The sequence below is a fragment of the Limulus polyphemus genome, unplaced genomic scaffold (genome assembly GCF_000517525.1).
Source record: "Limulus polyphemus unplaced genomic scaffold, Limulus_polyphemus-2.1.2 Scaffold311, whole genome shotgun sequence".
Lineage (NCBI taxonomy): Eukaryota > Metazoa > Arthropoda > Merostomata > Xiphosura > Limulidae > Limulus > Limulus polyphemus.
Window position 1 is genome coordinate 505,087 of NW_013665921.1, and position 25,823 is coordinate 530,909.

The 25,823-nt window shown below is 29.8% G+C and overlaps 1 protein-coding gene across 1 annotated transcript in view; it reads left to right on the forward strand.

The window, feature by feature from the left end:
• The first annotated feature begins 200 nt into the window (after positions 1-200).
• LOC106457284 (disintegrin and metalloproteinase domain-containing protein 10-like) overlaps positions 201-25,823 on the forward strand; it is a 43,522-nt gene continuing 17,899 nt past the window's right edge. Inside the window, exons 1-9 of the mRNA XM_013916673.2 lie at positions 201-426; positions 9,194-9,329; positions 11,580-11,701; positions 13,788-14,071; positions 16,088-16,417; positions 17,959-18,154; positions 19,418-19,602; positions 21,382-21,559; positions 24,232-24,406. Of these exons, the coding sequence (XP_013772127.1) occupies positions 357-426; positions 9,194-9,329; positions 11,580-11,701; positions 13,788-14,071; positions 16,088-16,417; positions 17,959-18,154; positions 19,418-19,602; positions 21,382-21,559; positions 24,232-24,406 (1,676 nt within the window). The 5' untranslated portion in view covers positions 201-356. The remainder of the gene's footprint in view (positions 427-9,193; positions 9,330-11,579; positions 11,702-13,787; positions 14,072-16,087; positions 16,418-17,958; positions 18,155-19,417; positions 19,603-21,381; positions 21,560-24,231; positions 24,407-25,823) is intronic.

Sequence of the window (25,823 nt, forward strand, 5' to 3'; positions counted from 1 at the left end):
TCAATGCTCCCGTATTTCGCAATTATATACTCGTTTCTGTATAATTATATTTATTGGAAATATATAAAGTTATCATGAAAATCTCTTTTCCAAATTTATCGTGAACGTACAAATGCTAACATTTTAGAAATAACATTCGTACAACTTAAAATATCACTTACGGAAACCCACTTTGCTTTGACGATAGGTCACACGTTGAGCATGCGCAATACACATGACTAAAAAATCATAACAAGTTCACTACCCTTAGCCTAAGATAAAGTAAGTTTTAAGTAGACCAAGAATTATTAAATGAAAGTGAGAAAGACAAGGGCGGTTTAAGGCCTTTACTTATTTTTACTTGGCCGAATGAAGATATGAAACAAACAAGAACCCTTTTAACATACTTCTGGATTTCTGTGACTTTTATCAGTCCAGGTGAAAATGGTGAGTAATCGGGTTTTTCATCATAACGATTAATGGTGGCATAGGTTAGGTTTATTGCTGTTGAATTATTGTTTTGATAGTTTTACTGTTACAAGTCACAATAGCAGTAATACAGTTGCCACATAAACATTAGCGTTACAACTTAAACTGATCACCTTTACCACTACAAGTCTTAACAAACGTGAACGTTAGGATCATTAATTTATACAATACTCAATAGGTAGCATTAACTTTCGTAGGCCTAAGTTCTGTCTTTTACTTTTATTTTTAACTTAATAAAAAAGTTAATCTATGGAATTTTATAAGGTTTTATTACGTAACTTAATCACAAATAAACTGAGTTATTTCATATTTTCTTATGGGAATAAATAAATTATTTGTAAGAGTGTATAGATAATTAAATTGCATCTTTTACAAATTTTAGGTTGTTTACATGTTTAAGTGTTAACGTTAGTTATTATAATTTTACGTGGGTTGCAATTTCTAATTTGCATGTGTGTATATATATGTGTATATATATATATATATATATGTATATATATATATATACATACACACACATATGCAAATTATTTATTTATTAGTGTAATTATAAGTACCTGTATCATAATTGAATAAGTCGCATGTTTTTTGCGTTTTTTTTTTATTGTAAAAAGTTAATGTTACAATAATTTAAGCCTTACAAATAATGAAATGTGCGTCAATAACTGAAAAAGCAGCATTGGGAAGGAGGGAACCCTATTATGATGATGAAATTCAGTTGCATGGGATGCTGTACTGTAGGGGTAGGATAATTTTGCAAACTTCAGTCCAATAACTTGCAAGGGCATATGAGCACCACCTTTGATAGGACAGTTGTGTTATTGAGTAATTTAGACACACATACACACAATGTTTATATATATTTATATATCTGCATTGAACTTTTCAGGTAGCTGTAAATTTAAGGGATCAAATGAAGTGTCATATGTTCATAATGTAAAAGGGTAAATGTAAATTAAATTTATGAATTGTGGTGCATAATAAATGATATAATATTGTTTTAAAGTACTTTTTCTATACATTATAGGTTTTAAGTTTGTGACATTCCTTTTGTACCTAATAAAAATGCTAGTTTTTGGATGTTTTAATTATATGTCCAGAACCAAAAGCAGTAAAGTGTTAGATATCAAAATGCTGAGAAATGAATTACGATGAGAAACATAAATGTGCAGCTTGCTCTCACTATTTTGAAGTGTAATACTTTCATTATAGTAAGTTCATTGGAAAGCAATTGTTTTTAAAAGTCACTGTTGGAACAGTGACCAGGCCTAAATGTTTACTTCCAAGAATGGTCTTCCACTGCACCTTGACCTATTTCCACCACTGTTAATAAGTCTTAGACCCTTTTTCATTCACTATATGAATGAAGAATAAAGCTTACTAATACCAATATGGTTTATCTGGTATATCAAGAAATGTTGCTATCAGCACGTGAGAATTGATCCTGCATCTAACAATGTGACAGAAAACAAGTGCTCTTATCTGTTAGGCTGCTAGAGGCAGGTTCAGTTAACATTTAGGTACCAGTCTATAGTCTCTAATAGATTCTAACCCTTGTCTGCTTTCCAAATGGAAGGATATGATCAGTAGGTATGCGTAATAGGGGACTCTCTCATTAAGTATACTGTTAAAGTTGTTTGTGGTGGGGAGCATAGAAATATGACTAGAATTTGTTTGCTAGATGAAAAGTGCAGGACATCAGAGTGAATGTGTGTTGACTGTTTAGTTGCTAGAACCTGGGAATATTCTATTAGTTTTGGTTTTAAAGGTGAATGATGTTGGAAGTTGTAAATAAGAAGAGTTACTTAAAATGTTTAAAGATATCTTTAAGAGGTTTATATAAGTAGCCATGTTGCTCATTATTGAGTGCTTTCTTGGGCTAGTTGCAGAAATGAGTTACTTAGCATGATCCTAGGTTTAAATGAAAAATTATCAAGGATATGCTTAGTGCAACAGATGAACTGGTTGGACCTGTAGGATAGTTTTCAGGATAAGGGCATATTTGCTAGAAATCTGGGCTACTCTTAGGCAGGTTAAGTAGGATAATGTTGGGGGAAGTTCTAAAGAAATTCATTAAAGACAGTTTAAACTAAACTTGCATAGTGGTAAGAGATATTAGGAGATTGGAAATAAACAAATTGATAGGATAGCTATGGCAATGAGGAAATTGGAAAAAATGTTTATTTTTTAGAGTATAACAAGTTGTATAATAGTTAAAAAGATAAGTTTTACATTTAAAAATAAGTTTAGTTCTTGTTATTCTAATGTTAGTATCAGGAATAAAATGTTCAGGACTCAATTTGAAATGGAAGACTGTGATGTCAAGGGAATTAATGGAACATGGTTAGATTTGAAGAATATCATCAAATTATATTTAAATTCCAAGTAGCAATACAATATTTAAAAGAGGGGAAGATATTTTTTTGAAATGATTCATTATGTTTTTCTATACCATGTGGTCAAAGAGCCAACCAGAAAGATTTAATTTTAGAATTTTTGTTAATCACTAATGAAGATGTAGTTGCAAGAGTTGAAGTGGGGGAAATATTTAGGGAAGAATGATCAGGGTATAATTAGGTTTGATGTTTTGCTACACGTTGAGATAAAAAGAAATTAAAGGTTAGCTGCTAAGTTTCAGAAAGTCAGTTTTCAGACCAAGAGATTTATCATTTGGGATAATGAGTTGGAAAGTGTTATGGGACAGATTTGTGAAATTTATCAAAATCAATTGCTTTTAATTCAAGATGGGCATGTTCCTAAAAGGAAGAAAAGGGTGGCAGTGATGATTAAATCTAATTGGTTTACAAAAGACATAATGTAGAAATTCAAGGTTCAACACAATAAATGTAAGAGGTTGGATTGATAAATAGGATGGAAGATTTACAGAATTATAGTATAGGAAAGCTAGAGGTTTGTTTAAAAATGAAATTAGGAAATTCAAAAGGGCTTATGAGAAACAGTTACCTGATAATGTTAAAACTAATGACAAATATTTTTTTAAGTATGTTAAACATAAGCAAAATGTTAAGGTAGGGATTGGGTTCATAAATAATGCTGATGGCGAGGTTTTGTTTAAGTTATGATGAAATTCTCAAGATTGTGATAGTATCATGCAAATGTTTTTCAATTTGCATATGATAAAAACATGAAATGTGTTCATATAATCAGATATTTGGCTATAAAGCATTTAACAAAAATGATTTGAAATAACTGAGTTAGGAAATAAATGATTCATGAGTGATTTAATAATAGTATGAGTGGTAGTAATATAAAAGTATTTTATACACTTATATGTTAAGGGTTACTGGGACACTACTATAATACATAATTAACAAAATGTTAATAGGTCTGAGGTTCATTTGACTAATAGCATAGACTGTGCTTTAAGTTTCAAAACTTTTATTTGTAAAAAAAAGATTGTTGAAAAATTATATTTCAATTCTATTTTGAAACATTTTCACACTGACTTAAAGGTAATGCACTTGCAAGATTAGAAATGGACAAATGAAAGTTTTGAAGTATCTAGTAAATTATCATTAATTTGTTTAGGTTTAAAAATCTGAACTGGTTCCCCAGAGTATGTTTTAACCATGAGGTAAATTATTGGTCTATATTTTTATAATTTCAGAAAACACAGCTATGGTGTGACCGATGTGTGTTTTAATAAGTATTTTTGTTTTTTATTATCAGTCTTTTTTTTGTAAATATGTATTGGATTGTTTACATGAAGCAAGAATAGTTTAGTTACAGTGCACTATATATATTTTAAACATTAAACATATATAGGCCAAGTACACATGTGGTGTAGTCTTTCATGTGGAATTTCTTAATAGGGAGACTAGTGTTAAAAATTAGGTTTAGCTTTAAGTTGAAAGTATACAGATTGAACAAGCTGTTAACAATTAAAGCTACTATCCGGGGTAAAGGTGTTGGGATTTAGTATTAAGTACACATTTTAGGTAGACTGTCCTTTCTTGTATATCTTTATGTAGAAGCAGTTATTAATGGTTTCAAATTTAGTTTTATAGTGTACAAATTCAGGCTCACTTGTATACCTGCAATGTATGTGCACACAGCTAAAAAAAGGAATGGAGAAGTTGTATTTACTTTGGTCTTTATCAAAGAAATTCTGTCTTTCATAACCCTCAACAGGAAGCTGACACAGCTAATATTTTGTGTCTGTTGATTTAGAGCTTTACTTAGCATTAATCACTAACTCATATTTATATTACCTTTTGTGGAACTCAAAGTGCTATTGTGACATCTACAAGGTACATATACATTAGACCAACATAATTTTAGAAGTGTGTGTATAAATGTTTTTGTGATCTGGTAGCAGTATGTACAAGTTTAATTTGTTTGAAAAACTATGTTATCATACAAACACAAGAAGCTTTAATAAATTAAACTTTTCATTATTTTGTAATATGGCACAATATTTTTTTTTACAAACCTTTAGAAATAAGTTTAAGTATAATGTATGCACTGTATAGTATGATTAGAAATATTGCTATAGTATTGGTATTCTCCTTCATCCTAACAAAAGCTCTACGAAACAAATGTTGCATATGTGCATTAAGCATAAAAAGTATCTTAAACCTTTCCTTTTTCTCTTGGGTTGTGCACAAAAAAAGCAACAGTAGCTGAGCTAAAACTTTATTTGAAATTAGTTATTGAAACAAAGTGTTATGCACACATTTGATTTCAATTCAACTTTTTCTGCAAGTGAATCATTAAAAAAAGCCTATTGAACACTAATATAAAATATTTTATGTATACACATAAACATACATTTACTTACATCTCTCATAATACTCTACTAGATATAGATTTGGGTTTTTGACTAGAATATCTTACAAAATGTGAATAAATTATTCAAAAGATAAATGTTAGACAGTGCATACAGAAAATATTTACAAGTCTAGTCGGACTAAAAAAACACAATTAGCTTGCCCTACCAAACTCTTACTTGTTTTTGACAATTGTTCATTTGTTAATGTCAAGCTTTGGAACTGTTTAAACCATATTGGTGCATTATGAGATTATGAAACATTATTTCCTTACTACACCTAACCATCCTTTTCTAGACATCTAAGAACCCTAGATATTGGTAATCCCTTAAGTGGTATATTTAAGTTTTGTTCAGTGAATTTGAACTATGTTTTGTTTAATAATTCTATTTTATACTGTTACTGTAGTTTAAGTATCTACCATTTCATAAACTTGAGCTGATTTAAGAAAATATTCTTATATGTGATACATATTTTTCAACGTTATTTTAAAGCTGAAAAAAAAACTTAAATTGTTTTTAGATACATCTACTTTAAAACATGAAATATACTTTCATTTGAAGTACAGTTAATTTCAACAGTGTGATTATTACATATTAGAATATATACACTGTAGGATGTCACCATGAGCTTTTAAAATTTTGGTATAGATCCTGTTGACCTTCAGCAGGATATGTGGGTAGGGTGGGTGGTATTGATGACTCATCAAAGTAAGGTAGTTTCCTGGAAACTGTAATTGTGTATTTGTTGGATAAGACTGTGTAAGTGTGTATGTTATGTACAGTAGTACTTTATAAAAACAGTTTGCATTCTGTTTTATTTATATGCACTGTAGAGCATATGATAGTACAGCTGTTTTATGTTTGTTTATACATTGTCTTATTTGGTCAAACATCTGTACCAGAAGTTCTGAATTTTGTTAGGACTTCACTCTTGTTTACATTTATATCAACATAAAATAACTATTTTTATAAATCTGACTACTGCATGCAATTTCCATCAAAAACTATCACTTATGAACATCATACATCTATATACTTATTATATAGTGTAAGGTTGTATCTTTAGGAAGTCTACACTCACACTGTAAGCATATAAACATAGAATTAATATATTATTAGGACATAATTCATATATGAAAACTTCTAGAGACAATATGTGTATATATATGAATATACACAATTTATTCTAGGCTTTAATGTTTCTTTGGAGGAATGGACTTTCTCTTGTGTAAAAATAAGGGAAAGTGGAAAAATGATAAATACAAGTGGCTTGTATGCTGTAACAAAATTACACATGTTTATAACTGACATTGTTACATGTATAAAATACTTTTGAGGTATAATCACAAGTAACTAACTTCTTTCATGGTTGTTTTGTTTGTTTGCATTTTCATGATGACTACTGTGGGAAATCTTGAGTCATTGTGTTCGTGTACATGAAACCCTGTGGATACGTGTATGTGGACATGTATTATAATGTTACCACTAACTGGTATACAATAAATCTGAAGCATGTTATAGATTAATTGCTAAGAGTTTCTGTAATTTTAAATTTAAAGTTTGTAAAGGATAACAAGTATACAGAAACCTTCAGATGGGATATTAGAAGTTAGGACTAAGGTATCTAATGTGTCAGAGACTCGAGAAATAAAATATTTAATACTGTAATGTACAACTTACGCCTGTAGTTATAAACTGCATGTATGATTTGATGCTGATTGTAAGAGCTGAAATGTAGAATTTTTCTGAGACATGTTTCCACTTTTATTTATTTTATCACAAAATCAGCAACTGTGTTCATATAGATTAAGTGGTTGAAGCACCAATAATTACAAGTTTGTGTAGATATGCCACTGTGTATCCTTTTAAAAGTTATAATGTTATCTAGATTTTTTTATAAGAAAGTCTCAAGATATCTATTGTGGTTTTAATAAGCTTTGAACTAAAATAATGTGAGATGTCATTGTGAATTTTGTATTTTAGGCATAGAATGCGTGTATGTGGACACGTATTATAGTGTTACCACTAACTGGCATACAATTACATGCGTGTGTTAAGGCAGTAAAACATTTTGAAAGTACAAGAACATTGGCGAAGAATTATTATTTGTGTCATTCATGTTCAACCTTCAACTGTAAGGTCACTTATTTGTACAAGAACATTGGTGAAGAATTATTATTTGTGTCATACATGTTCAACCTTCAACTGTAAGGTCACTTATTTGTACAAGAACAATGGTGAAGAATTATTATTTGTGTCATTCATGTTCAACCTTCAACTGTAAGGTCACTTATTTGTACAAGTACATTGTATTGTTAATCGTTTTGCAGTTTATTAGATTTTCTTTTAATTAAAAGCTGTTAAGGTAAGAAACAAAATTTATTAGTTTAAGATTTCAAGAGATTAATTTTTTCTATTATATATACAACTACATTTTAACTCTGAACATAATGTACTTGTCTTTTTCACTGTGAGAATGAGTGGGAACTGAATTCAGCTGGTTAGCTTTTTTGTGATATCAGAATTTATTTTTACTTGTTCTTTGCCTGACATGAATCATGGTTAACCACTGTCATGAGTCATAAATATATACAGTATCTAAAAGTATAGAATGTTACATGTACATTTCAAGTTGTATAATAATCTGGGAATTACTTTATAGAGGTATTCTGTTATTAAGTCTGTACACATTCATACATCTATGTGTATGTCTTACATATATTAAAATTAAACATAAGTAACCGATCTAGTTTATTGTAAGTTGCAAAAAATCTCTAGATTATTGCACGTATCTTCAATTACACAACATTTTGTATAGTACATTTCCAGGAATAACAGAGAAAGAGGGTGTGTGCGTGTGTGTGTATTATATGAAATTTTTACCAGTTTAGTAGTTTAGATAACATACAATTTGCCACTTTGAAAATATTTTAGATAGAGAATTTGTGTTATCAAACTTTTGTAGTAATTTGGTTTCATTTTAGTAAAAACTTAAGCATTTTTTTCACAGTTTACATTGATTTGTAGACCATAACATATAATAAACAGAAATATATTTTGTATATTTAATTGGATTTGTGTATATGGTTTTTATGAATCAAAACAAAAATTAGAAAAAGTTTATCTTTCTAAAGAATAAACAGAAAATAATAACCTATTATGACATTAATATTTTATGAACTTACTTAAGTACCTTTTAGTTGTAGTACTTTTTTTTAAATTCAAAACTTCATAAAATAACTAAAATTGGGTTTTTTTAATGTGTAAGTAGTCACTTCTCATTGCATGCACTTGTAATTCTTATACTAGTTCAGTCTTTTAGTTGTAATTATTTTTTATAAATACACTGCTTTGACAAATAATGTCACTGGTGTGTTCAAAAGTATGCATTTGAATATAGTAAATAACCTGTTAAAACCTCTCTTTAATTTCTTTAAGTAGCATATAGTTTCATCAAAATAATAATAATTTAATATTTTGAAATAAGTAATTAAAAAAATTATGTTAATATACATTTTTTGTGCGTGTCAATTTTGTTCATTTGATGATGTCTAAACTTAATCTGAGAGCCACACACAGGACTTCCTGTAAAAACATTTTTACCAGTAGATATTTATTTTGGGCCAGAGTAAAATTAAATTTGAACATACTTCTTTTAAAATACACTTTACAAAACTCGTACAAATATACATTAATCTCAAATTGTTACAGTTTTTCTTTCTTCTCCATAATTTCTTATCATTTGCTATTTAAATTTTTTTCACTTTATGAGACTCCGTTAGTAGAATGTACATCAAATATGAAGTTGCATGTTTATAAAGTCCTAAAAGTACACACAATTTTTATTTTGTTTGGTATCTGAAAAGTTTGAAAGTCATTTGTGAAGTAATCACACAAATAAATTGTTTAATATGCCTTTGTTTTTATATGTAGCTAATCAGCTTAATGAATACATTCAGCACTATGAACCACTGTCCTATAATCCAGAAGAGATACATAAAAGTCATCTGCGTGCCAAACGTTCTCTCCATAGTTCTCTTGTATCTATAAATTTTCATGCACATGGGAGGTAAGTTTGTATCTACATGTATGTTTACCTATATTTTTAAATATTACCAAAGCTGAGATACGAGTGTTCTGTGGCTCAGTACTTGAACACTACATGACTTGTATTGACAGAGATCAAGTGTTTCACCCAGGATGTGTAATTTGTAATTACCATGTATGCTCTGTACACTGTTAATTGTTACAAAACTAATCTATCTTTTATATATATATATAAATGGCACACTGTATGAACAAATAACACCAAAAGCTGATTATTATAAATAAAGATAATAGATTATTCTTTAACAAAAAACTGCATATATACTCATAAGTGATAATCAACTAAAAGTTAAACCCATCATCATAATTTACTTTTAATAGTCCATTTTGCTTCCATTATGTGACTAGTCAGTAGGGCTAGGCTTAATGTTCCTGAATGGAAATGAGCAGTGGTGGCTCATGACCTTTGAGGCATGTGGGGGCAAATGTAAAATTTAGAGGCTGATTTTATTTTTTTGTCATTTTAGAAGTAATATATATAAAGAGAGAGAGAAAGTGTATGTTGTATCATACAACATAGTTTATTCATTTACACACAATATTACAAAAATCCATAGACCTTATAGACTTGTATGTAGGTATAACTATATTTGGAAAAATTTTAATGTTGTTGAAATTTTCGAATAAGTTTACCTTGAACATTAACTTGTAAAGGTACTCTCTCGTTCTATTTTTTGTGTGGCAAAAAGGTCGATAACCTTAATGATAAACTGTGGAATGCTCTTGATTAGTTCTCTAAAACTGGACAAAATGGCAAGTGTATTCAATCTGTCCTGAAACATGAATTCTGGAGAATTTTTAATTCACTTGAGAGTGCTAAAGTGAATTAAAAATTGTAACTTGTAACTCCAATTCTGCAGTGACCAATGGAGTTACAAGTACAATTTCTGACATTTTCAAAGTTTCAGGAAATGTGTTGACTAGTCCGTTGTTGTTCACGAAAGCTAAAAGGTCAAGAGGGTTTTTCAAGTGCCTGAAGGTTTCATTATGGTAGAGAACTTTCAGTTCTTTTCAAAAGCTATTTTTTGTAATCATATTGTAGTGTTCTGAAATAGTGCATACATCTTCCTCTGGAAAGACATCTTCATACAAGTGAAACTTTGAGGGATCAACTAAGGCATATGAGGAGAAGACTTGTGAATTTTGGAAACGGGTCTTCATTTAACTTATTACGACATCAAATTCGATGATGAGGAACCCACTTTGAGACTAATAATGCTTGGAAATGGCTTGAATAGGTAATGAAGAAAATTTTAATACAAGTTTAACATAACAGCAAGAAAAGGCTCAATGTGATATATTGGATGGGATGGGCCAATTCCATGTTTGCCAGATGTCACTCCACTAGATCTCTTTCTTTGGGGGCATGTTAAGAACATTGTGTATCTTTATACTTATAGCAAGCATCATGGAGCTAAAGACCAGGATAACAGATGCCATTCCCACTGTAACTATGGGCATGTTACAATGAACATGGACTGAAAACGGATATCTGTTAAATGTGCTGAGAGATTCTAGTGGTGTACAAGTATAAGTCTACTGACATAACAATAAACACTGTTTGAATTGGGTTACAAGATGTTGAAAATTGCATGGCTGTATTTTGTTAGTTATTTAATCATTACATTTTAGAATATGAAAGATAAATTTGGACCATCTTGTATTTCACATTCTTGTAAAATACCATGGATTTTTGCATTTTTACATGACATTTACCATACTTTCTGAAAATGTAATTTGTGTATGTTTTACCGTGAAGACTTTTGAGAAGTAACTTTTTTCTTTCTTTCTCTGTTTTCTAAGCTAGTCTTTATGGTAGCCCAGAATCAAAATTATTATTTTTATCTTTTATAAAATTTTTCTCATGAGTTCAGTTAGCTGTGCAAATTAAATCTACAATATACATTTTGTCACCAGAGTCAATAAGAAGAAAAATATTTCTGGCTTTTTGTTAATTTTCTTTAATTATAATTTTCATTTCACAAAAATCCTCCCAGTAGTTCAGTGGTAAGCCTTTGGGCTTATGATGTTAAAATTGGTTTGAGACCTGTGCTGGACAGATCACAGATGGTTTTTTTGTGTATCTTTGTGCTTAACAACATTGATAAAACATTTCTGAAAATTGTATATACTTTATTTACATTGCTAATACCATTGAAATGTATTATATTTCTTTTTATTGTGTGAAATTCATCACTCTTATCTTCTCCAGGCATTTTCAATTGAGATTAAAAAGAGACACGGAAGTATTATCACCAGATATTATATTTGAAACAGCAGATGGTTATCATGAAGAATTAGACACATCACATTTGTATAATGGTATCTTGTGGGGTGAGTTATCATTTAGTTGTGCTTATGGAAAGAGTGAACATTTACTTTTTGTCTTACTCATTTCAACTCTTCTATTGAAGTGTACATAATACACGTGTCTGATGGACATTATGATTTTTCATAATTTTACCATGAGTGATTCAAAATTGTTTTCCAACACTAGGTATTAATCTCTTAGTGTAATGAGTTTGAAAAGCCACATAAATGTTCACTTTACTTTTGAAGTAATTTTTGGATACTTGTTTTGTCAATCAAAAAAAAATGTTAGACATTATCTTTTACTTTAATGAATACTAAAAATTTTATTCATTGGATTCCCAAAAAACAGTTTTAATAAATTAAATAGAATTTAGCAGAAAAAATTGACTTATTAATAAGACACATTTTACCCATTTATTTTAAGTAACTATAAAATTAAAGAGTACAGCCTGCGTTTCTTATAACATTTCCTCAAGAATAAATAATTTAATTCATCAGAATAACTTACACATTGGGTTGAAAGAAGATTCAGTTGTACAATATGGTAATTTCGAAATGTGTACTGTATGTGACATGATTTGATGACATGCACAAAGTACAGTAGTGGTTGTTATAGTAACTGAACCTCACCCATCAGTACTTATGGTTGGACTGCTGCTTATGCCTTATTTAAATGTGCTAAATTATTATTTTTTACATGTAACAAAATAGTAAAATTTTGACACAAACACCATTTACAGGGTTTAGTTGGCCTTTTAATACTTGAAATATGCATTCAAACAGCTTATAACTAAAACATTTGAACTTTCTTCTTTTTTTCAATTGTTTTAACCAGTCTTTTATGCACTTATAATTCTTATAATTCATAATTATTTCTCATTAATCCACTTGAGATGAACTTTTTCAATAAAAATACTATGGCACTTATAGTGTAGCCTGTGTATTTTTACTGTTGTCTGTAATTAATTTTTATTTGGGGGAACTCTTACAATTGGAAATGAACATTGAGTGCTGGTTTCCATTTCAATGAATTCTTTCCAAAATCACTGCTGCAGTGCTATTAAGAGTCATATCATTTGAGAGTAATATGAATTCAGAAGTAAGCCTATATTAGTTGATTGCTACATTTCCATCATTTTAAAGTGCAAAAGCCAAAATGATTTTGGAGTAAGAGTTAAGCATTCACTTATCTAACTGAACAAAGTTTTTCAAATAATAAGTATTCATTAGTTGTGTACACACAAAGATTTATTGAAAAATATAAACAATTTATGATCATTAGTAGTATACTTTTTAATTGATACTTTTATTTGAATGTCACAGTATTTAAATTACATTAAACGTTTTTATTATCTGACCACAGTTTATCCTGTCATACCTAGTAAATGGGGTTTACATTGTGCTATTAGAATTCTTGGGAAGGAGAAGATTGTGAGGATTAGAAGGAAGGGGGTAAAAACGAAAATAAATGAGAAGATTCTTAAAAAAATAGATAAGGAAATCAGGAATTTGTGTAAGCAACCAAAGGATGCATACCTGGATAACATATGTCCAGAAATTGAGAAATATGAGGCAATACTTAGCATGAAATCAAGAGAAGAATAAAAGTAGTATTAGAGTCTGAGGGCTTATGACACCAAAGATCAGGTTTATATACCGAGGGTGGGCAGAGTAAAGATAGTCTTTTTGTAGGTTTGTGCTTAATGACAAACAAACTTAATGATGTATGCTTTTTGAATTTTTTACATTTAGGTATTTCAAGGAACATAAATATATAGAACAGATAACAAATAGTTTTTTTGTCACTTTTTCTCTCCACCAGTTTAGTTAAGAATTTGTAACTGACGTGTTTAGAAAACACAGAAACATGCAGATAAATAAGATTATTATCTAACCCCGCTATTTTTAAACAAAAAGCAATTATAGCTCTGTTGAAAATCTAAAAAATTCTGTGTATTTTATCAATACACAATGAAAAAAAATTGTATGTTGTAGGTTCTTCCCATACAATTTTAAATTTTACAACTGTGAATGTTAACTGTTGATATCTACACATTTAATTTTTTGAATGTTTAAATACATTTTTATTCCCATTTCTAATGAACAGGAGAACCCAACACAAGTGTGTATGGTTCAATAAGAAAAGGAGTATTTGAGGGAAAAATTCACACACGAAGAAAAACGTACTATGTTGAGCGAGCACATAAATATTTTGGGAACAGCACAGAACCGTTTCATTCCATCATTTATACATCCAATGATGTTAAAGATCCCTTTGCTGCTAAAAGACAAGGAATTGCTGGTTGTGGTGTTACAGGAAATACACTTCAGTGGATGCAAGATATTAGTAATTCCGCTGATCCAGAAGTAAAAGAAACTAGCTCATTACCAGTAAGTTTGTAAAAACAAATTATTTATTCCAAAATGTATGGTGAATTTTGACTAGTATGCAAATATGGAAGTTAAAATATATATATATATATATATATGGAAATTATCCTGCTGTTTTTAATAATTTGAGTTTCCTGAACATGTGTATTAGTTGTCTGAATGTTTTATACAATACCAACAATGACTGAAAAGTTTTTATATTAGAGTATTTCATCTGTAGAGAACTTTAATCTGAGTGTCAGAATGTTACAAAACTTAAACTTATTCTAACAAACAAGATTTAGGAACTACTTTGAAAGTATGACAAGACTTCAACTAGAAAAATAAGAGGAAACTACTCTGCCAGAAGTACACCAAAAAAATTTGAACCCGTAAAGAAAATCCTAAAGTAAAATGATTCTTTCTCTTACAGTTACCCCAATCCTATTAAGAATTACCCGACTTCAAACAAAATTGTTCAAGAAGACAAAATATAGGGCATTTGTTTTGTTCCATGATAATCATGTGAGAAAGTTCATGTTTGTAAAACAGTAAAAAAAGTTTAAACACATGAAAAACAGAACACAAAATGAACATTAAAAATGGAAATACAAATAATGTAATATTTCTCCATAAAAGAGATTTTCAACATTATATGAACTAGAAATCAGTCCAAATGATAAATAAAACTAAAAATCATATGAAGAATTGTTGAAGGCTGTATTATTAAAAGTATACAAAACTTTAGCATCTTTGAAAGTCATTTGAAGTTGAACTGTTTTCTGACCATGAGTTGGAAGGGAATTTCACAATCTTTCATAACTTAAGCTGTGCAGGCAAATTTGTGTGTCAAACTAGTTTTCTAGCCTTTGTACTAATATTTTATTCCAAAAGTGGTTTTGTTAATTTATCTAACATACATGGTTTTATAATATCAAAGAGCTATAATTAGAGAAAGTTGGTTTCTTATAGAGAATAATTTTGTTATTCTTAGTTTAAAATGTATAATAAAGCTTTTAAGTTTGCAGTTTCAACATTTCACTGACATTGTCAGTTTTATGTGAGATTAGTTTAAACAGAATTGTCTCCCTTGCTTTTAGAATAATCATTAATTCTCACTAGCTTAGTATGATATTCCTTTTTTTTTTCTGCTAATGGTGAGTGTATTGAGTTCTTACAGTTTTGAATTAATTTTTTAAAGCTTATGCTGAGAGTAGACATTTGTATATTCTAAGGGGTGAAACATTCTTCTTGTTTCAAACCAAGAAACAAAAAAAAAGTAATTGAGGAAAAATAGAAACACCAGGATTTTGACTTTTGGCTTTCGTCAGGAAGAAGTTATTATTATTATGTATAATTAGCTTAAGGAAAGTTTTAACCATTGGACTGACCTCTTATTGGGAATTTACTATATGTATCTGCACAAAATGTGGCAAGCTTTTGCTAAAATGCACATGTCTGTTGTACATAAAAATTAGATGTGTCACAAAAGTGTTTGTAATCAAGATATGTCTATGAATTAATGACATTATTCTGATCTAAATTTGGACAAGTCAGAGTCAAGGTGATGTTCATGTGTGGAATACAAATACTTTTATTTATCATACAGTTTTCATATTGCATTGGCAGAATGTCTGAAATGCTTATATACAGTTGTTTTTTTTTTTCAGTATCCATGTATATTATATCTGGTATTTTCTCTAACATAAGCAATGCAAACTGAAATGAATAGTTAATAACTCTGACATTAAATATGTAATACCATGTTGAATGGCACTCTGTAAAAGGTCAGGGCTTATATACTTTTGACTCCTAACTGTGTACATGGGGTTAGTAAGAATTTTAAAGGTATAAATTCTTATTTTAAGTCTAGTTAATCCTACCTTTCTGTAGCATTCTTTTGCAAGTTTATTCTTGGTATTTTTGAAATTGAGAGTGGTCTAAAAACTTCTAAATTTTGAATTTGTGTGTGTGTACAACAAGAACTTTTCTGCTTTTCATGTTTAGAAAATGTATATAATTTTTTGTCTTCTTCAGGGTTCTGCTGAAGCCAAAGATAACAAAAGACCTAAAAGGTCTGTGCTTGAAGAGAATAATTATCATAACTTATATACTAGAGAAATTCAGTGGAGGGCACCTCCTCGTTCTCAGCCCACAAGAACTCCAGATAGAAGAGCATGTTCTTTGTATATTCAGACAGACTCTTTTCTTTGGGAGCATGTGAAACGTCATGAATCTACTGATACAAAAGTTAAAGAAGAAATTATTTCACTTGTAGCACAGCACATCAATGCAGTAAATCGTATATACGAAGATACAAATTTTAATGGATATACTGGAATAAAGTTTGTTGTTCAGAGAGTAAAGGTTAGTTATACTTAAATTTCTTAATTGGTAACAAAATGGTCATTTCTGAAAATAAACTACACAGTTATCAGAAAACTAGTCTTAATCTTTTTTTTTTTATACATTATTACTGTTTGATGTAGAAACAAGTATTTTTCTTTGTAAAGTTTGTGTAATTAATGACAAAGTAATAATTAATTTTCAATGATAAGAGATTCATTTGCTCTGTATTTACAAATTTTTTACCATAATGTTATAAGTAGGGCTTCTAGTTTCTTGGTTTTAATTGACAAAGACAAATGCCAATAAGTGCTGAAAATGGTTATTTAATTCACTTTAACTTCACTCATTTCCCAGTGCAATTAGTTGTGTAATGTCCCTCCTTCTAGACTTGTATCTAGCATTGGTTTATTCTGAATAGTTTAAATGCACCACAACTACTGATAGGTAGCAAAGATTAATCTTACTTTGAAGTAATTTTTATACACCAAATAAATTATAGTTGACCTTGCACAGAGCTGAAAAATTATTGATGTTAATCTCCCATTAGGGACAAGTTACCTATTTAGAGGGAACTGAAATTCAACCTGGTTTTGATAATAAGTAAAGTAAAATTTCTGAAATAAATTATTTCAGGCTTTCTATATCAAACTCAAAAATAACTAAAGATAAATGTCTAAAAATGAAATTAATAAACGTCATGAAACAGAATTTTAGTGTAAATGCCATGTAATGCTCACATTACACTTCTCCACTCAAAATTGCATAAAATTTAGTTTGATTTTGTTACAAACCATTGCACTATATATTCTAAAAAAAAAGTTATTTTACTAGTAGCTCCGATGAGGCCACGATGATGAAATATTGGCTGAAATGGAAGTTTGACTTTTATTTGTAGAATAAACGTCATTATTTATATATCTTTTTATGTATTGACTGTATTTTAAGATATTAATGATATTAATACACCTGTTTGCCATTTCAATGCAATTTTTATCTAGGTTTTTTTAACTATAGAAAAAATCTTGGTTTTTTACGGGCAGATATTTGGCTTTTTTTGTTGTTGTTGGGGTTTTTTGGACCTCTTACTATAACTCATCAAGTAACTGAACAAGTTAGTGTTCATGAATCACTTGCAGTATGCGAATTGGCAGCAATATAAACAGTGGTGTTTGTTTTTTAAAGTATTATACATTAGTACAATTATTTTATTTAATTTAAGCAAAAGTTAAATGATTCGTATGTTAAGTTTAATAAATACATAATTAAACCATCCCACTATCATACAACAATATAAACATCTGCAATTAAATATAATAAAGGTATAAAAAAAAGTTGCAACAAAACATCCAGTTGAATAAATGTGCTTCACACTGGATGTTTTAACGAGTGAAAACATGGTTACTGAAAAAGCATAGTTACTGAATATTATGATGCTAAACAGCGATCCCACTGGTGCTGAATAGTATAAAAATAAGTCATTAATTTGAAATTTAATATATTATTTTTGTGTAATTACAAGTATAAATACATGCCTTTATACTTTGTTTTTTTATTTGTAGATTAATGATTCTTCCGCTTGTGATACACCTATTAAGAGAGGAAGCAATCCCTATTGTATTCCCAACATTGATGTATCCAACTTCCTGAATCTAAACTCTCAGACTAATCATGATGAATTCTGCCTTGCATATGTTTTCACATATAGAGATTTTTCTGGAGGTACTCTGGGTTTAGCATGGGTTGCTTCAGATTCAGGTATAACTATTCTTATTTACACATATCTCACAAATATTTTTCATTTTTAACTGTTGAATACATTTTACTTATAAGTACCAAAGAAAAGGAACATTAGAATACAGAAGTATTATATATAATTTATTTTGTCATTACTAAAACTTCAGTAGATAATTTAAAATATATATATTTCTTTTTACCAAGATTAACGTTAGTTCAGTTTCTTACTCTTAGATTTCCAGGCTTATTATTACTCTCGATACATGCAAGTATCTTTTGTGTGTCTAGCTTTCCTGAATGATTGTTACATTTTTCATAATAATAAGTAGACTTACTAAACTGTTGGTAAATATTTAAATATTTGATGTGTAACATATCTGTTTAATGTATGATATAGAATGTGAGTTAAAAAGGGGTTTAATAATGATACTCTCTACAGTAGTCTGAATGTTTAGATATTGATGTAAAATGATTTGATATAACTAGATTTAATAGTTTTTGATTTTATTTTTAGTTACAGAAATTTAAGCCTGTTATATTTTTATTCATGCAGCAAACACAGGCAATAGCTTATTTGCCAAACTGTACCTTAGATAATTTGTCATCATTATTAGATGTGTAATTTATTCCCACTTTCTTTAGCCTGAGTATGGCTTAGTGGTTAATGTGCTGGACTTTGGAGCTAAGGATCTGTGGTTTACATCTCATTACCACCAAAAAAAAGTCTTATTCCACAGATTGAAGCTATGGATGCATTATAAAAGTGATGGTCAAAACCCACTATTTTGTCTGACAGTCGGTGGTGGGTTGTGTTGACTAGCTGCCTTCCTTTCAATCTATCACTTCAGAATTAGGAATGGCTAGCATAGGTAGCCCTCATGTAGTTTTAGTAAAATCTAACAAAAAATCAAACAATTCTTTTTTTTTTGTCTTGTAAAAACAGTTTTAGTATTAGTCGTCTTGAAGTTTTTCATTTCAATTTGCTTTTGCAGTAATATGTTAGTATTGTCACATTATCTCCTCATTTGTTTTCTGTTACAGTACTGGTTGTTTGATTTTTATTATGGGCGAAAATTTAATCTTAACTTATCATTGAATAGTTTCTTATCACAGTAAGTTTGATTTAATTGATAGTATTATTCTTTATAATTTTTTCCCTTCAAACTACATTAGCAATACTACAAGCAATTCAAGATGGCTAATATTGGGAAAAAAAAAGATTATTCAGTCATTATATACACATAATGTGCTTAACCATTTTCTTTTATTTTTTTTTCTGAACAGGAGCTTCGGGAGGAATTTGTGAAAAATACAAATCTTATACAGAAAACATTGGAGGCCGACAAGTGCAGAACAAAAGAAGTCTCAATACGGGAGTTATTACTTTTGTCAACTATAACAGTAGAGTGCCTCCCAAGGTTTCTGAATTGACTTTAGCACATGAAATAGGTCACAATTTTGGGTCACCAGTAAGTAGTTCAAAGGTGTTTTTTATATATATACACACACTGCTTTACCAGATTAACATGAGTGCTGCTTTAAATAGTTGCACAGACCAAAATACTCACACAGTGGTATAAATATCAGCAATCTGCATTCTGAAACTCAGAAGGAATATACAATATTTAGAGCAATCTGTGATCTGTTTCAACTTTTACATGAGGTTGTATAATTGGGCATTCTGCTTAGTGAGTACTTACTCCTAGGTCCATTTCACAACAATTGTTACAAACATACTGGCTTCCAGAAGATGAGTTCTGCATAGGCTGAGTTACATATAAATATACAGGGCAGAAAGAAGTTAACTGGGGAAACATTATACAGACCTCTAAAGCTTTAGATCACTGAACTGTTTTCAGTTCTGTTTCCAAGAATGCAGTTTAAGTAGGCACAGATTTGTGTCGAAGAAGGCTAGGGATGTATTGCAGAATGATTACTTAAAGGCAGTGGCAAAATATAGTCACTGCAGCATCTGTGGTACTATTTGGTGCAGAGGAAATACTAATTTGGTGTTCATTAATTTTCAGTTTGGTGCTTTACAATTCTATTCTTGGAACCAGCTTATTTTATTGTTCTTCTGAGGAGTTGTGTAGTTTCACTAACTGCAGGTAGACTGTGCCACATGCCAAAGATCTAGAATCTCCACTATCTAGAAAAGACAATAGAGGCTTGCCAATTCTTCTCTGGATTCCTCAGGGTCCTAATATGAACCTTACTGAACATGTCAGGGAACACCTCAATCCACATTTATAAAGAATTTTACCAATGCTTGCCAACCTGAACAAACTGAGGTCAAAATATATGGAACTATGGTAAAGTCTGGACCAGATTGTAACACAGAATCTCATTGATTCCATACTTATATGGGTTAAGGCTCTATATGTTGCGGAAAATGAAGTTATCAGATACTGATATGTTTGTTTCAGCTCAGTTTAGTGCTTATCTTGTTGGAGTTTCTTATAGTAAATGTCATATTTACTTCAGGGCTGCTCATGTCAGTTTGGCAGAGTACTATACTTTTAATATATCTTATGTCACAGAATGAAGGTTTAACACTTTCACTACAAGCACCTTTTTCTGTGCATATTATGAGGTTTCAGTGAGTTAAATTCAAAATTTAAACTACTTTCTTGTCATGTTAAACGAATAATTTTTGGATAAAAGCATAGCTAATAATCCAAATATTTTAGCATATACAATTTAACTTTAAGTTTGATTGTTACACAAGGCAACTGGCATACAAATTTGATTAACATGCATGTAGAGTTGGGTGATTAGTGGTATTTGCTAATTGATTAATTGACAAACCGGTCATTTTTTTTTTTTTTACAAATCGTTGATTATTGGAATAATAAATAATTTTCATTAGCTGTATTTTTTTTTTTTATTGTAATCAATATAATCAAAATTGTGATTAATCAGATGTTGGAATAATTGATCAATTAGATCAATGGATTTAATCATAAAATCCATTAATTAATTAATTTACATGACACTAATCAATGTAATCACTGTTCATAGGTAATCATTTTGCATCACCCAGCTCTAATGATGTAACTGTATGTATTTTTTGTGAAATTTGTATTGGTGTTTCTCAAAACATATTTTTGGAGTTATTGATGTTTCTACCATTAGCTTGTTATTAAAATTATAAGGTAAAATAATTGCCATTACAGATTTAAGAAAGATTAATATGTGACTTGGGTGGTGTTATTTATCAATCTCAATATGATTTTATCTTTTTTAAGCATGACTATCCTGAAGAGTGTCGCCCTGGTGGTAGTAGAGGGAACTACATCATGTATGCTAGTGCAACATCTGGAGATCGATTCAACAACAATAAATTTTCTCCTTGTAGTGTTAGAAATATCAGTGCTGTCTTGCAAGCTGTTTATACCAATAATGGCAAAGAAAATTGTTTCTTGGGTAAGTTCATCCTTTTCTGACTTTATGATTGAATAATCACAGTTATAAAAATATTTTGTAAAATGCACTTAGGTTGCCTTTTCATAACTAAAACTAGAATATTTATATACATGATAGTTGCGAAGACTTCTGATGTCTGTTTATGAAACAAACAATATGTACAGAAGTATAGCTAAAAGCCTAAACTTTATTCTTTCTTGGCATTCTTCCATTTATTTGCTTATTATTGTTTACAGCTTATGATAGAAAGTATGTAGATTTGAGCTTACCTAAGAGTGATTGGTGTTGTAAAAGTCAAAACAACTGTTTATGCTAACATAATTTTAAATCAGTTATAATTTATTGTTATGTGCTAACACAATTACATAAGAGTTCACTGTCAAATCATCTGTGGTTGACTGTTGAGTTTTATGTAAATCATTAATATATTAATAACTATATATAAAACTAGGGAAGAGAGATACGCACACACACACACACACACACACACACATAATAGCATACCTTTTGGCTAGGTTGATTGTTAATGATGTCATCTCATGAATTTAAAATCAAATCATTTTGAGCTCTTTATTGTTACTTTCTGCGTGAGTGTCGGGTTGTCTCCATAATGTGTTTAAAACTACTGAACAGTTTTGGTTTATATACAAAAAATACCTGAAAAGGTACGTTTCAAAATGCTACTCTGATAAAAGGAAGTATGTAATTTTAGACAACATGTTCTGGTGCTATTTTTTTATATTCAATACAGATTATTTGTTCAATGAGTAAGTTTGGACAAGTGAACTGTTTTAATATGTAAATAAAATGGCACATTGTTTATCGGTTTCACTATGTCAAGAATGATACATTATCAAGAAATTAAGGTAATTTGCAAAAATATGTAGTGTATGAAAAATTTAAACAATAATATATAAATATATATCATAAACTTTTTTTTTGGTTGTTTTGAAATTTTTTTTCTCTGGCAAAGTAAGGAAACTTGTTAAACCTAATGAATGTGGTAAAAAATGCAATCCTATATACGAATCCTTGGGTCAAAGTGTACGTGTCCTGACTTTGTATAGAGTGCCATGCAACATGGTATTATGAATTTGATGTCAAGAGTTATCAGTATTTGTGTAACTCTACACTGTTGATTTCCCAAAAGTGTGTGTTAGAGTAGGGATAATATCAGATACAATATACAAGGATACTGAGTAAAACTGTAGATAGGTCTTTAGGAGGCTGTAGAGGTTATGCAAATCAATTTGCTAACTGTACGATGGCAAAAGTATTTTTATTTTAACGTGAACATCTCTTTGCACTTCAATTTCCCAGACTCAGAGTCAGACTGATTTTGGCATTTGACAGACATGTCTTTAGTACAAAATCGTTAGTAACTATTTGATGTTTTTGACAAAAGCTTGCTATGTTTTGTGGTGATACGCTTCATAAGTTTGTAATTATATTCAACATTACTTCTCCTACACAGGATTAGTCCAATGGACTGACCCCATGCACATGGAGTTAACTACAAATTTGCACTATTTCCATAATTCACTTTTGTGGAACATGATCTTCACCACATTCATTAGGTCTAATGTGGTTCTTTACATCTCTAAGTAAAGTATTTTACATTTTGTTTACTAATAGCATCTCGTGTAGACTTTTGGCCATTGTGAATTCTGCTATTGAACAAAAGGCATGTGTAAAATGTTGTTTTTATACACCTCTGGAATATGAAAACTAAGAATAGGGTATTTTCATCATATTTGTTAGCCTTTTTTGTTTATTTTGGTGCATCTTTGGTTAACAACTCATCCTTTGTATATCTTATGTTATCCATAAGTGTAAGTAAAATTGCTGGTTTTATTCTATACATGTTCTTTTAAGCTGTGTAAAGAAGTATTAAAATAACTTCATAAATACTTATTAAGCTCTTTAATGAAAGGATTGATAGACTGTTTTTTAAGGTAAATCTTCAGTGTAAATTAATGTGAATTATTTTTATTTTGAAATTAGGTTTAGCACTTTGGATTGATTTTTATAATTTTATCTAAAACAAATTTTAATAACATTTATATCCAAATAAGATTCTTTTAATTTCAATTGTAGTTTTATTTTTTTGTGATTTGAGGGTAGAAGATCAGACACAATTATTAAAACTTAATATTTTCATGTGCTTTGTAAAAAAAAAAAAAAATGTTGAATAGGAAAGTGTTAAAGACCTTCAAATATAAGATGAAAAAATAGCTTCAAGCCATGTCTTAAAAACTCCAGAGTTTCATTTATGTTTATATGGGAATATCAGTTATTTAATGATTGTGCTGTATTTTTTGTGCTTCTCTTAATTATTTTACTCATTGTAATTGTATGACTAAGAAAATATCACTATTTATTAACATTTTGGTGGTAATAAAAGAAATTTTATAGATACATATTATCTAGATTTCATTCTAAAACTCCTTTGAAATTTTTTTCACATTTTATCTTTGTTTTATTTAAATCTCTGAGGCTTTCAAGTTGCCAAAACTTGTCATTATTTTGATCTTAATGTGTATGTGTCTATATATTGTGACTTTTGCTCTTCGTTTGAAACTTGATTTTTTTCCGTAAAACATTTATCACTAATTTTTTTCATTGCCCATTTGTCACCGTAATTTTATCCTTTGTTTTTTATCACGTTAAAGAGGATGGAGGACCTTTCTGTGGTAACAAAATAGTTGAGGAAGGAGAGGAATGTGACTGTGGCTGGGACATCAATGAGTGTAGTGAAACTTGTTGTTATCCAAAAGAAGTGGAACCATACAAAAGACAAGACCCAAGAGCAAAACCTTGTACCCGACGCCCAGGCACTCAGTGCAGGTTAGTTATATTAGAATTGTGATATATATCCAGAAATTTAGGCATTATATTGGTGGAAGAAGTTTGAGAGGGGGAGAATTTGTTCTAATTGCCCAGATTTGGGTACTTGTGTTTTCCTACAATTATCAAGTGGATGGAAATGATAATTATAAAAGTGCATGTGAGCATCGTATGAAAGATTTAAATTCTGATAAGTGAAATTGTGCACACACATTTTTTGTAATCCACTACTTCAGTTTTTTAATGAAATATATTGCTCTAACATTTTAACAGTTACACCACCTTCCTCCAAACCTAAATGTATTATCTGTGTCTACAATTAATTAACCCATTAACTGCAGCAGGAGCAGCTCTGTTGCCGTTTTGTGACTCACAGATAAAACTGAGTTGCCATCAATCACAATAAATGATCGACCTTTTAACTGCCACGGATCGCAAAATCCAAAATATGATTTACACTTTTTTTCTAGAACAACTAAACATTGCAACAGACAATTACACACTTTTTTTTTATAGCCATAGCTAATAGAGTTTGATTTCTTACAGTTGCACATAGATCCTCCTGGACTACAACAATAGCTATTTGTTACGCTGGACAGCTTTACGTAAACAATGGATCCAGTTACCAGCATGCATTTTATTTAATTTCATTTAAGTTTCTTTATCTAACCAAATAAGTTTTTAATTTTTACACTTTAGTTACTTTTATAACAGTAAATATGCATAAAAATCAAGAAATTTAGTACTTATGTTTAAAATTTTGTCTTTTTTTTTTTCAAGCTTTTGTACTCGTACGATAGAAGTCGATGTCAAAGTTTATCCCTAATTCTTAGTAACGATAATGTGTTTTAGAAATGTTTTTTTAAATTCAGATTTGCAATTTAGAATATGAAATATTGCCATGTATATTAAATAGAATGTCATATAGTCCTAGCTTCCTAACTTGGCTAAAAAATGGACTAAATGATTACCATATGTGGCTAAGCAGAGCTGAAACAGTGGCCGACAAATAAAGTGACACCAAAATGCTCAAATCTGTTTATTCCAAGAGATTAGGGTGCTGTAACTGTCAGGAACTTGAAGGCTTCACTTCCTGTTGGTTACAAAAAATCCAATAGCATATGTCAGAAAGAATTTAGGACAACTTTCTATGAGGGGCATGGCATGTGGCTTTCACTTTATTGCTTGAACTTCCATAAAGCTCAGGGATATGTGTAGTACAAGTGTGAAATTCCATGGAAAGTTAGGAGGTCATGTAGGAGGTAGAAGAAAATCAAAAATGGGCAATTCAGAGCAAAATAGTGTCGTGTGGTACAGAAAAGTGAAGATTGAAAATTTAATTAAAGAACTTTATTATCAATGTATTACAGATATCAACAAGTTTGGCATCATAACAGTTTATAATTCAAATTTGAAT